This window comes from Poecilia reticulata, chromosome 22, assembly GCF_904066995.2.
Source record: "Poecilia reticulata chromosome 22, P_reticulata-male-v2, whole genome shotgun sequence".
NCBI lineage: Eukaryota > Metazoa > Chordata > Actinopteri > Cyprinodontiformes > Poeciliidae > Poecilia > Poecilia reticulata.
The window spans coordinates 7,215,258-7,228,909 of record NC_088851.1 but is presented as its reverse complement, the minus strand read 5'-3'; the positions used below and the strand labels follow the sequence as shown (position 1 = coordinate 7,228,909).

General features: G+C 40.8%; 2 protein-coding genes across 2 annotated transcripts in view; both read left to right on the top strand.

Moving 5' to 3' along the window:
- Positions 1 to 2,350: 2,350 nt before the first annotated feature.
- Positions 2,351 to 13,652, top strand: part of nin (ninein (GSK3B interacting protein)) — a 38,878-nt gene continuing 27,576 nt past the window's right edge. Inside the window, exons 1-10 of the mRNA XM_008399004.3 lie at positions 2,351 to 4,297; positions 4,382 to 4,594; positions 7,141 to 7,234; positions 8,074 to 8,246; positions 10,212 to 10,257; positions 10,340 to 10,506; positions 10,618 to 10,758; positions 11,901 to 12,059; positions 12,150 to 12,286; positions 12,419 to 12,559. Coding sequence (XP_008397226.1) covers positions 4,244 to 4,297; positions 4,382 to 4,594; positions 7,141 to 7,234; positions 8,074 to 8,246; positions 10,212 to 10,257; positions 10,340 to 10,506; positions 10,618 to 10,758; positions 11,901 to 12,059; positions 12,150 to 12,286; positions 12,419 to 12,559 — 1,325 coding nt within the window. The 5' untranslated portion in view covers positions 2,351 to 4,243. The remainder of the gene's footprint in view (positions 4,298 to 4,381; positions 4,595 to 7,140; positions 7,235 to 8,073; positions 8,247 to 10,211; positions 10,258 to 10,339; positions 10,507 to 10,617; positions 10,759 to 11,900; positions 12,060 to 12,149; positions 12,287 to 12,418; positions 12,560 to 13,652) is intronic.
- Positions 13,114 to 13,652, top strand: part of LOC145550054 (ninein-like) — a 12,671-nt gene continuing 12,132 nt past the window's right edge. The window contains exons 1-2 of the mRNA XM_081603437.1: positions 13,114 to 13,134; positions 13,212 to 13,382. Coding sequence (XP_081459563.1) covers positions 13,114 to 13,134; positions 13,212 to 13,382 — 192 coding nt within the window. The remainder of the gene's footprint in view (positions 13,135 to 13,211; positions 13,383 to 13,652) is intronic.

Here is a 13,652-nt window from a genome sequence, read left to right as displayed (position 1 = left end):
AGCAAAGCACTGTGGGAAGTGAAGTTCTTTGACACGAAGCAGCGCCGATTAAACGTGAAGAAGATACATGCTTATTTCGTTCATTTAGCATTGTTTTATAGCAGTTTTCAGTAACAACAATTTTATGTGTCGAATGATTATTTAGCTCAATATTTTTCTTCAGTATGTATTTTAGCCTATTTTATTTTTAGATCTTTTTATGTTTATATTTTTAAGCTAGTACATGATGCTAGCATACAGCTGTTACATTATTTGTTTTTTCTGCTAACTTTTTTCTTCATTGTGATAATTATTATATTGAATATAAGTTTATCGATCATAAACTTCCCCTGCATGGTCGAGTATTTCAGAAACTGCTGATTTCCTGGGACTTTCAAACATAAAACTCTTTGAAATTTAACAAAGAATGATCCAAATACAGAAAATATCCAGCCTGTGGCAGTTGTGTGGTCCAAAATGTCTTGTCAATATAAGATTTCAGAGAATAATCTGGTTCTAGATCATAAAATTAATACAATTATCTAAACAATGACTACGGAGCTTGTAGAATACAATTTCTCCTGCTGAAAATACATCGAAGCAAATGAGTTTCAGCAACAAATAACCAAAACAACGGGTTATTTAAGCTACATAGTGACCACTGTTCAGCCTGTTTCATTTCCATCAGAAAATCTCTGTTTTTTAGTGAAAAGAAGGTCCTAGGTTCAAATCCCAGCCTGGACTCTTAAATATGGATGTGTATGTAGATGGCTGTCTTCCAATCACATAGGTAAAGTGTGGCAATAGAGAAAATAAATTCCTCTAGTGGCTTTTGGTTTTAATAGATTGTAAGTGGGCTCCCATTTGACCTCCACTTTGATAGTAAGTCAAATACAGAGGTGCTTATTTTTGGACAAAGAGACATATCGCGAGAGAGCATATGTTGTGCAGGAGAGCAGTGAGAAGAAAGCTGGTGAAAGTTTTACCACATGGTGCCTTGTAAACTGAGCAGTTCCGCTTCCGTCCACTAGGGGGACGAGGGCTGGGACCAGTGAGTCCGCCGCTGGCCCTCAGTCGCCGCCCCTTCCTCTGTCAAGCGCTTTTCAAAATCCGCTACAAACCTCTGGAGGATGATTGTACAGCCAGGGGGACTCGAGGAAGCGAGTCAAGAAGACTTTTTGTTTTGTTTTGTTTTGTTTATCCGCACTCTGTAATGTTTCTCAGTAAGAAGACGCCTCTAACCTCACACTGACGGTCTGTCAAGGATAAATGAACTTCCAGGAGAAACACGGCGCTGTCAGCAGAGAAATGTTGTAAACTTTTTTTTTTTTATTCCACCCCAAATATTCGCGTCCGAAAAGGAGACGCCTGCTAACCGAGTTTGGGGGCTTCGGTGAGTTTTTCTTTCTTTTTTGTTTCCCCAACATTAAACCTTTGTGGCAACTTTTTTTTTTTTTTTTTCAGTTTTATTGCGTTTTTTAAAAACATGAAGTTAGCAAACACTTTCCTTCAAACATCCCTCTGTAAAAAATTAGCCTCGTTAGCATAGCCCATCACTTTGCTCTAACTGGTTAGTCTTGTTAAACTTGAAATGATATTGACTATTAGGGTTTCTTAAAGCGTTATCAATAAAACACGTGAAAGCTAAACTTAGACAGCAACATGGGGATTTTGTTATTATATAGTAAAGAAACAACGACTTTGTTTTAAAAGTTTGAAAGAAAACTGCTGAATATTTGACACTATCGATGTATAAACATTGTCGTCCTTTATTTTTACTTTGAAAAAGTGCTGCTGAGGCACTTCTGATGCAATTTAATTGTATTTTTGAAAAATTGGTGCCAAGATAATTTTGACAATGCAACTAGTGCTTTGTGAAAAAAAAAAAGTTTTGTGCTGTTCTATATGTCGGAAGCCTTTTATTAAAAAAAAAAAAAGAAGAAAATTTCACTGGAAACTAAAAGCCTCATCTCATCCGAAGACGAGAGAAATCTTAAGTGATTATTGTTTGTGTAAAATAATATTGCTGACGCAGGTGCTGATTGGAAATGCATTTATACTGACATAAATGCACTGATAAGCACTTATGTCTAAATATGAATACATTTGGATAAAATATTAAGTGCAGAAACATGTCAGCTTTAGTTCTTAATTATTTATCTCCGAGCTAAAATGTTACATTTCTCTGTTACATTAATTTTATGTTTCAGTTACACCAAAGCCTTTTTTCCTACTCACTAAGTGTTTTGGTTTTTGAGTTATTGACTCTGAATCAATAACTTACTAACTTAATGGTTTAGACTTGATACGTTTCAGTCGTGTTATCATATTAAACAGAAATAAGTCATTTTAGAGTGTGTGTGTGTGTGTGTGTGTGTGTTGTGGAACAGTGCTCTATTGCTTCACCGTTATGTTTTTGTTTCGTTTTCATCGTGAGAACATGCAGAAAATACGATGCATCTGTGTGATTTGTGTTCTAAAATGTCCAGAATGTCGTAGGAACTATTAGGAAAAAAAGGGAAATTTGAAGTAAGTCCAAAGTTGAGAAATTAAAAACCTCTACCTTCACTCTTTTTCTGTTCTCTAAACTCTGTGTCCAAACTTTTACACAATGACAACAAAATAATTCCCGTGATCACAACCAAACTCATTTTTAAACGGTTAAAGTTTTGATTTCTGTAACGTAATTTAGTTTTAATTAGTGTCAAGTTTAAAACCCCCCACAATAACACACAAAGAAGTAGAATAAAGAAGAACTTTGGGCTTATTATTATCATGTTTTTAAAGGCCTCATATAAAATGATGCTGCATCAACAGGCTGTGGGGTTAACGCATGAAGACGAACACTTTTGAGTATTTTCCTGACTAACATCTGCTGGACATAATGAATGCAGTTACCTATCAATGCTGTGTGTGAGGATTAACCTCATTGTTATGACTTGGAGCGGGTGATTCCTCTGCGGCGGCGGCAGCTGTCGTCCCCGTAAGCAGCTCTGATGGTGAAGGTCTAAGAGCTAAATTGGCTTAGAGGTCGACTGTAGAAAGTAAAGCGAATCACATATTTATTTATTTATTGATCCGTTTAGTTTCCTCATTACTACAGTTTCTTTGTGTGATTCTTTTGCTTACGGAAGCCCCTGAAACGTCCAGATGTAGGGTCTTGATTGATTTTCTTTTTTTTTGTGAAGAGGCAGCTATTGTCTGTGGTGAATGGAGGGGATCCCAAGTCTGGAGTGTGGGGGGACACCTGGCCTGCCCGAGTGCTTGATGATCTCTCAGAGCAGCTGGAAAAGCAGGAGGAGGTCGGACGGCGCACGCATTGTCAAAATCCCAGAGTGGGGCGCTATTTGTTAAAAACAGAAAGCAAGTAATTGTGAAGCTGCTACAAAGAGCAAAGAGGGAACAAAACCAACAAAACGAATCATTTCAGTAGCGATGAATTTGATCGTATGCTGGGCTTATTTGAGAAGTTCACAGTAGGATAGCATTGACTAAAAGTCCGATAGTATCATGGTATTAACGCAAACGTTTGAGTCAAAAGTGCAAAAAATATGATCAGATTCTCGTCTAAAGCGGAAAGGCAACAGTAACTCCTACAGCTGTGAAAACAACATATTGATGAATACAGTTTTAGTGAAGTGTGTGCTGTATTTAGATGCACAGAAATGTTCAGTGTGTTGCCACTAAATGAATCAGTTTGTATTCGCTGGTGTTGCTTTTCAGCGGAAGCAAATAAAGCGTCAGAAATGAAAGCGAAGAACTTGATCTGCTGGTGTGAAATTCACGCTGTTGACCAGTAAATGCTGGACTTAAACGTTTGTCCTTGTGTAACCTCGGAGATCGAGCATGTTTCCGTTTCCGTCACGTTATGACACTTTTATCTAACAAGGTTACAGTTTACTCTTTTTACCTTCAGGCTGCATCAAAATGATTAGTCTCAGAAATGCCCATCACTGTCAGTTCACCTGATTGTATAATCGTTACAGTCAGATCAAGTAAAACCATCTCTACAAATGCTGCTGAGGGCGTGTGTGTGTGTGTGTGTGTGTGTGTGTGTGTGTGTGTGTGTGTGTGTGTGTGTGTGTGTGTGTGTGTGTGTGTGTGTGTGTGTGTGAGTGTGTGAGTGTGTGTGTGTCTAAAGCTCAGTTCCTGAGCAACACTTACCTGATAGTCTCATCATTGTAATCGGATTACCCAAAGCCTCTGCCATAAATGACGCTGGAGGAGTTTGTGGCGAGCTCAGTGGCTGAGCACTGCGCCTCAGATGAAGGCGCCGTCGGACAACCGCGCTGGCGAAGTAGACGCTCCCCTCCTGCTTGTAAGCTGTGTGGCGTTGGCGAACAGGAACGTTCGGTTCTGTGAGCTCTCCGGGTTGAACTTCTGTGTATCTTATCCGCTGCAGGGCAGGCTGCTGTCCTGTGGGATGGATGACGGCCGAGGGCAGGACGACTACGAGGAGCGCCTGAAGGAAGTCTTTAACAGTTTCGACACAAGTGGCTGCGGCTCCCTGAGTCCGGAGGAGCTCTCCGACCTCTGTCAGTCTCTGCACCTGGACGATGCCGCGCCAACTCTCATCCACACTCTGCTCCAGAACCAAGACCACTTCACTGCCAGGGTGAGGAAAAATCCCATTTGTTTCGCTTTCTTACGAGTCGTTTATAGGTAGGTTTTTAAGCGCTAGCCTTAGCAGCATTTTTGTAACTCTTTTTTTAGAGTTTAGATCCAACCTGACTGTTTAATTTTAATCATAGACCCAGGCCAGAAAATTTTATTTTAGTTAAGATTTTACTGCTTCTGTTTTTAGACTACTGTTTAAGTAAGCAGTGTAGCTGTTCCCTCTTTTATTTAACGTCTTCCAGCTCCGTCTTGTCGCTTGTTGTGAATCAGGTGCAGATCTTCTGGGCTTGATAGGATTCTGTCTCCACCGCTGCTTGAGCAGAGCGGCGTTCGCACGCAGTGCGCTGCACTCGTTACAGTCTGCACTCTACTTACTTTCTTTATTTCCTCAGCAGGTTAAACTCTCCATCTGCTCCTCTGTTTAGACCATAATAAGTAGATCAACTAACTTTATGTGGCGCGTTTTAAACGAGCGAACCCCGTCACGACCATCAAGCAAATTATTCTAGTCCGAAATGAGTTTGCCATAAATCTAAAATCGAATTCATATTTGTGTTAAAGTTAAATCATAACGGTCTTAAAAAATTCCTTATATATAATCTGTTGGATGTTTCAGAAATCCTGCATATATGAAAGTAGTTTATCATACTCTGCATTAAGCATATCTCATCTTGATATGTTTGGTAAAGGTTTTATTGGCTGTAGTGGCCTTATATTTGAGAATTATTAGACAGGAAGGTGGGTAATGAGAGGGGCGAAAGTCATCAGGCCGGGATTCAAACCTGGGACGATCACATCGAGGACTCAGGCCAACACAGTTTTTGTTGTTCTTTACCCCTGTGCCACCACGGCACACCAAGCATATCTAATCTTTTATTATTATTATTATTATTATTATTATTATTATTTATTATGTGAATTAAACCCAAAGCCATTTCTAATAAAGTTTCATGTATATCAAGTGGATCAAAAGTTGTAATTCTCCACTTGTGAAAGTAAATCTGTTGGGTTTAAAAAGCCCCGCCAGATTTACAACAAACCCCAGTTCTGAGCGCCACACTGTTGGACAGGCACATGTTTAAAGACAAAAAAAAGTCTTCATCATTTCTTTTGCCTTCCTGAAGGAAAACCTCCTCCATAATTGGCTGCTTACCCACAACCTATATGTTCTGCTGCTTTGTTTGCCGTCTTGTTGAGAAAATCTCATTCAGCGCGTCCATCACCAAGACGACCGCTCGGGTTAATCATTATTCACATGTGTGATTGTGCTCTTCCTGGGTGTTTATATGAAGCAACAGCAGGAGTCAAATATGATAAACTCAGTGCGTGTGTTGACTGATTATCCTTTATTCGTTTTAATCTCTTTGGATGAAACATGAGTGTTTTTTTTTTTGTTTGTTTTTTTTTTTCCAAAATGCTTGCCTTCACACTTTCTCCTAGGGTTTTGTTTGTGTATAAGCGTGTTGCAGACGGGTGGCTATTGTCTCGCATGGGCGGGTGTGTGCGGGCGGGGGTGAATGTTAGGTGAACCGATCGCCCGACCGCGACGCCCCACAATGAACGCCCAAAGAGGAGGGGGAGAGAGAAAGAAAAAGGACCCTAAAGGCGCCAGCCGTCGGCCTCGGAGGCACAAAGAAAATCAGTGTATTCAGGGTTGGCAGCTGCTGATTGTTGAAGTGTGACCTCTGCTGCTCCTGGCTGAAGCATCTTCCAGACAGTCAGACACGTTTCAAGGGAATTACGGCTCGGCTAAGGAATTTCGATCGGCTTTCTCTTGCAGAGTTGCATCGCTTAAATTCTGCGCAATCTTGAAGTTTATTTATAGCTATTACTATACGGCAGACTTCTCAAGAAGCCTTCAAAGCCTCATTTTTCTTCTTTGTTTTGCTTATTTGTTGCATTTGATCAATGCGCTAAGCTTCCAATGCGCACACAACTCTGGTAACTTCACCTTAGGCGTAAAGCAACCAGAGTTCTACTGAGTAATTTCTTGTTTTTAATCAAATTCCACGCGCAAAATAAGCTTCCTGGATTCAGTAGCAAAAAAATAAAATAAAATAAAAAAATCAAGCTGCATATAAGAACACAAAAGAGATTTCAGGGAAAACGAGCAAAAGCAACACACCCAGAAGCTGTTTGTGCTTCTTCAGGAACGTCTCATTGATGCATAAATGCTGCATCACCTGCTGCCTTCACTGCAGGTCATCTTCTGAGTCCAGTCCTATTGGTTAATTGGTTAGCCCCACCATCCAGGCACATGCAGCACTGCCTGCACCGTCTAATTTTAGTGCGAGATCAGACTGCGAGCAGCGTTTCTGTTCTGACAAAGCAAAAGCAAGTGAAACAAGCATATGTGGTGCATTTTAGTGGGAAGTTTGCATAGAAAAATTCAGGCACAATACAAACTGTGATTTGGGGGAGTACATTTTCTTAAGGCGATCGCCGCCGTCCTCGCAGTTCCCTCGCTGTCGTGTCTGAGTCAAGTTTTGACTCGACCGGGTTAAAAATGCCTTGTGTTTTGACATATTTGATTCTTATTCTCAGGTCGACTTTGACCAGTTCAAGCACGCTCTGATCCTGGTTTTGTCATCGACCACTGAGCCTCCTCAAGCCGAACAGGAACCCTCGCCAAAGCCAGGTAACGTCTTTATTTAGAAAAGCCTCAAGTTAAATATTGAACTCAGAGACTCTAATAGTGGAGAAGGTGACTGCTGAGGCGGAGCAGCCCTCATGCTGACTCAGCTGCACATCTCTGGCCGTCTAGCTGACTGTCGTGTTTGCTCGACTTCTGCCTCGCTTGTCTACCGTACGTGATGCAAAAATGATTTCAGGTCCATGTCGTCTCGCTTTGCGTCAGCTGTGTCGGTCTAGGATTGATTTTTTATTTTTTTTTATTATATTTTTTATGTTGTGATGAGTAATATTGACAATCACGTCTTGAACTGCTAGAGTAAATACAGTCCTGTCAATTGTCACGTCTCAGTTGAAAGAATAATATTTGCGATTCCGGTGAATTTCCTGAAAATAATGTGCCCGTTGACCTGTAATGCAATGAAAGCATCGCTGAGAGAATGGGAACACCTTGGTGTAAAATCATTATTTGGTTTCTGCTTTTTGCAGAAGTTGTCAGCTTTAGAGAAGTGGCCACCAAAGGCGTTGGGTAAATATTAGTCACAGGGGTTATTTTTAGAGTTTTTTTCTGCATTTAAAGCTTAAGAAGTGGCAATAAATAGACGGTTCTCTCTTAAACACCTTGGATTGGAAGGTCAAATAAAACATTTTCTACCTATAAACAAGCTACCACTTTTACCAAATAATATAAAGCACTTTTATTTCTTTTTAAGAAGTACAGGAAAAGCCAGATATGTACTTTGATATCTGTTTTTTATTAAAAAAAATTTGTTAAAAAAAAAAAAAAAAAAAACCCAGGATGCTGTTCTATAAATTGCTACTTTCCTTGTCACGTTCTCACCACAGAGTCTCCCGAAATCCAACCAAAGTTTGTGAAGGGCAGCAAACGTTATGGCCGCCGCTCCACGCCAGAGTTCCTGGAGCCCTTTTCAGACTTGTCTGAGGTTCCTAACGTTAACCCGGCCGATGAGGACGACTTGGAGGACAACTATGACTCTGCTGTTCCCAGGAAGCGTGAGGTAAACGGCTAAGGTTCCCCCACCCCTCCGAACACATTTGGATGCCTTTCTTATCGCCTCCTGCCCTGTCCTTGCCTGTACTGCGTTAACACGGCAGCCTCTGCCAGGCGTTGAGGCTGTATTCTTAGCTAATCAGCTTAGCGTCGTTCAGAGTGGGCCTTTTAAAATGCGAGGTAGTCGCTCCAGCGCAGGATTCACAAGACACCGATTGCATAAGCAGTCGGTACTCTTCTGTAAATAACGTTGGCATAATTGCTGTTTCAAAAGCCGTGGATTATCAACACGTAACCGGTGTTGGTGGCATTTTTTTATGACCTGACACTGGCTGCGTTGGGCTTTGAGTCAGCCCTGCATGCTGAGAGTTTTGGGACTTTAAGGATAGCCCTTGAAAGTTTTGTGCTTTTGACGTGAGCTAGTATGCTTGGGTTGAATCTAGCTGCAGTTCATTGATTAATCTGTCTTTAATCTGAATAATTCAGATTTCTTTGTCAGAGGATGAGAGATACAGATGTTTTGTTGAAGCTAAAATTGTGATCATTTGTGATGACAAGTACAACATCATCTCCCACTAGATAAAAAGTTCATAATTCTTTGTTTTTCTTCTTCCCAGTCAGAACCCAACTTATGTATTGTGCAACATGTGGAAAATTAAACCAAATTAGGTAAAAGTTTTAATTTAAAGTGTCAGGAATGGTATAAAATTATAATCTACATATTCCCGTAGCATCCCGTTTTGACTCCACCCCTGATGCCTGTAGACAAACACACTCTGAGATGCTAAACTGAAGTGTGTCTTGGTGTTAACTACTCTAGGCTCCAACAATTGATGATGTCTGCCGCTGTGGGCCAGCAGATGGGTCTGGGTCACAGGGGGGCTGTGCCACAGAGACTGCAGACCTGGTGCTGTGGGTGGAGGAGGGTGGAGGAACAATGAGCTCCAGCGACCCCCACCCTCCTGGATGCCTCCACTCCATGTATCAAAATGCCACTCGCAGAATCCCATCTGCTCTCTGTTCCCACTGTGACGGCTTCTCAAACAATAGAGGGTGACTCCGGGAGTAGATTTCAGCTCAGGAGGTCACACCTGGCCAAACTCCTTTTTTAAAAGCAGAGGACTTTGTGTGAAATCAGTTGCGAGAGACAAAGGCAAATATGTGAAGATTAATTTGATTTACCTTTGTTTTTGATGTCCCACTTCATATAGGGACCCAGACAATAGATTTTTGTCTTTGATAATTTTATAACATTTAATAACATCAATATTTCCAGCACTTGTTCTTAGAGGGGAATTTTTAGGGTGTCCACACATCATTAAAAAGTCTTATATTATCATGTATATGTAGCGTCCATCATGTCTTCCTGATGGGACATTAGACATCTTTCATTACTGGAGTCTATGAATAGGGTAGGCAAGTACAAGCCTTGACTTCAGCCTATTCATTTTTTTTCTTTTTGGTAAATTATTGGTTTGTAAAATAGTAATTTGTTTCCTTTTTTTGTCATGTTGTAAATTTATTACAACATTTACAATTTGGTCTTAAAAGCTTATCTAAAATTAAGGCCTTAATATGTCTTAAATTTAATTTGGTATTTTAATTTTTTAATCACAGGTCTTAAATTTTGTCTTGACAGAATTGTTTAATATCATATATTCTATGTATTTTATTTTTTTGTTGCGGACTTTTCTGTCAAGCAAAATTTCAGCCACACTTAGATTCGATGCTAACATACCCTTGGTGGCTAGCTAGCGAGCTAATTGCCGTTTCTTTTCTTTCTTTCTTTTTTTTGCGTTATTCTGTATAAGTGCAATTTCATCACCAGTTGGTTGGGAAAATTTTGCACATTTCTGTGGCGAAGTAGGTCTTGAATTCAGTTCATAATGGTGTTAAAAAGAGTTACATTTTAGTTGGTGAAACTTTTAGAAACCCTGATTTTTTTTTTTTCTGTTTTAATTTCCTCCGGCAGCGCTGGAATGCCCATGAAAGCAGCACAGAGGAGTACGAGGCAGAAGGTATGTCCGAGTCAGTCATTTCAGAAAGTTCCCCACACAATGATGGTGCTTGTTCAAGACTGAATTTGCCTTCGTGGCGCAGGCCAAATGCACCTGTGGAACCCAGACGAGCCGAGCAGACCCCGGGGGTCCGTCGTTCCCCGCTTGCAGGAGCGGCTGCGTGAAGCTTGCGAGGAGCTGGCGATGGCGTGGGACGGATGTGCTGCTCCCTCTGAACTGCTGGCCTTGTGTGAACATTTGGGTCTGGAGGTGTGACAGAAACCGAAGAGTTGAATGCTAGACCTTCAACTTTACAAAGAAATTTAGTTTCAACTTATCTTAAACGTAGTTTTAAACAACTGTTTTTGGATTTTTTTTTAGGCTAACCGTGACGCTCTCAGTCTCACTGACGACGGAGTGATGAATGTCCAAGAGTTCGTCTCCAGGGTCGTGAACAACAAACCGCTAACTCCCTCCGCCTCCACTCCCTACAGGCAACTTAAACGACATCACTCGACTCAGGTTGGTTTACCGACCAGAAGTGTTGGTACCAGTTGAACTTTTTCCACATTGCAGCCACAAATCTTGATGTATTTTTAGGAATTACACAAACTATTGCAGAATTCTAAGGAAAATGTTCTAAAGTTTTCAAAAGTATTTCCAATAAAACTCTGAAAAGTGTGGTGTGCCTATGTATTAAACCCCCAAGCAAAAGACTCTTTAACCGTCTTTTGCTTGGTCAATACAGCGAAGTTGAAAAGAGCCTTGTAGTGTCAGTTTTATTTATCTTTTTCTATTAAATAAAAATACAAAAAAACTATTTGATTCATTTGCTCAACTATGAACTTGACATGTAGTATTTTAAAGAAATAGATTTTTCAGATAAAAAAAAACTATGTTAAATAATTTTTTCCCTTTTAAAAGAACTGCATACAACTTCCTTTAGTATTTGGGTTGTTTTTCAGATTTTTGTCTTTTATTCTCAGGATCTGGGTCACTCCTACAAAAAGCTCACTATATTTAACCCACTTTTAGTAATGAGTGCAGCCAAGTGAGTGAAAGTTGCTGGATGTTTTTTGTATTTAAAAACAAGCAGGTTTTATTAAAGCGGAGTCCTTTGTCTTACTTTTACATTTATTTTTGAAAGCCCATGATTCAGTGAAAATCTCATTCTAAAAAAGTCCCAAAATTTTAAATGTCCATATGCATCAACACAAACACTTTACAGTTGAAACAGACTCCGTAAAATATACGTTGAATACTCCCAGTACATGTCATGATGTGGTACAACCTGAAGCTGCCACGTTGTATCAGTTGGATGTTTTGTTCAGCATCATGTGCAATGTTAGTTTTCTGCTTCATGTAACATTTTGCATGACTTGTCTGGTGTGTTTGGGTTTCGTGACGCTGTTTGTTCACTAATGTTATGCAACAGGCCTCAAAGTTCTGGCTGCAATTAGGCTAAATTACCCACAAATGGATTGGATTGTACTGGTTTGTCACATAAATCCAAATGGAATACTCTGAAAGCTTTCACCAAATGTGAAAAATAGTAAGACAGGAGCAAGCCTCCATCGTTTGTTTAAAAAAAAAAAAAAAAAAAGCTATAAATTGGATCTCTGTAGTGTTTGTAGGTCTAAGATGCGGTTTGGTTTCGGTTGCAGCCGTTCGACGAGGGCGGCCGAAGGATCTCGGCTCTGACCAGCACCATCGGCATGCGTCTGTTCTCGACACTCGACGACGGGAGCGGCTTCACGCCGGCCGAATACGTCCTGGACGCCTGGATAGAGGAGGGGATAGAAAACAGCGCCGAGATCCTGCAGGTGCCACACCGTAGTTTGACTCGGGCCATCTTTCTGAACCAAAAAGAAAATACAATTGTGTAAAAAAGCAAATTATTATTTTTTCCTTAGGCTTTGAATTTTGATCTAGAAGGAAAACTGAGTCTCGGCGAACTCACCGTGGCCCTCGAAAACGAGCTGCTCAGCACCAAGAATCAAGTTCACCAAGCAGCGCTAGCGAGCTTCAAAGCCGAGATCAGATACCTGCTGTGAGGAAGAGTCGCTGCTCGTTCACTTCTATGAGACCGTTTTCATAATCTAGTTGAAATGAAAGCGTCAAAACTGCACGATGATGGATCTTATTTCGTTCTGCTGACCCAAACCTGTGTGGTTCTTCTCAGGGAGCGAGTCGACAGAGAAATCCGAGAGAAGGCAAAAATCCAGTCTGATCTGGAAAAAGCGGAGAAGCAGAAGACTCAGCTCGCCACAGAAGTGGACGAGCATCACTCTGCGATAGAGCACACAAACAACCTCAACCTCAGGTCAGTCGTCGCCTCTGCTTTTGTTTTTTTCTGACTAAAAGTCCAAACGCCGAAGACTTTGGAAATCAGGGCATCCGTAACGTCTGCAAACGTGTTGGATGTCATCTTAATTTTAGACCTGAAAGATTTCACAAACTTTATATTAAAGTATAGTTGGCAAAGTGCATCTGCTCTTTCATTGTGTGTTCTTTGGTTTTTGGGTTTCTTTGAGAAAGATGTTTGATTTGTAGCTGTAGACTTTTGCACTGGTGTGCCTAACTTCTTCTGCTTTTTTTTTTCTTTTTCTTTTTTTAGGTGCACCAGAACGATCAACCGCTTCACATTTAGCATCTCAGTTTCACTTGTTTTTATAACTGTCCATAAAAGTGACATTGACTTGTAAAGTTCTTTATTTGAAGCAGAGTTGTGCAAGGCTGGAAAAGTGTCTAAATGAGCTCAAATTTAACCGTACAAACGTCCGAAGATAAATGAAATGAAATAAAATCCAGCTTTTATGGTCTTTCCTGTGGCACAGGAAATTAAGTTTGAAGCGCTTGGTGGCTTTCCTTTCAGAAATGACTCTATCGTACTGTTTTGTGGGATTTATCAAATGGAAACTTGTTTCTTTTTCTGTCCTAAATGTCCATTTATACTTTTTGATTGATGTGGGAAGCTTGAGCAGGACTACAAGGAGAAGCTGACGGCCGTCCGGTCGGAGCTGACGAAGGAGATGGACCAGATGCAGCAGCAGGCGGGCCTGCAGCGCGAAGAACTGGAGGCGGAGATCCGGAAGATCCGGGAGGAGGAATCATTACTCAGAGATCACCTCTCCATCTCGGTCAAGGTGCCGAAAGGCTCTCGAGTCGCGTTGTCGCTTTTTATTTTACATTCATCCATGAATGTAGAACAACAACAACAAAAACATAAACCATTGTGTGTTTCAGAGAACAGGCGGCTCGAGACGGAATTGCTCGACAGCACCGAAAAGCTAACAGAGGCACAAAGCCAAATAGCCAAACTGCAGGAAAATTTGGAGAACATCATGAAAGACAAGGTGCAAAGTCATTCTCGTTTTCCTGTTTTGACACTTCAAAGCTACAGAGTACATCTCCAT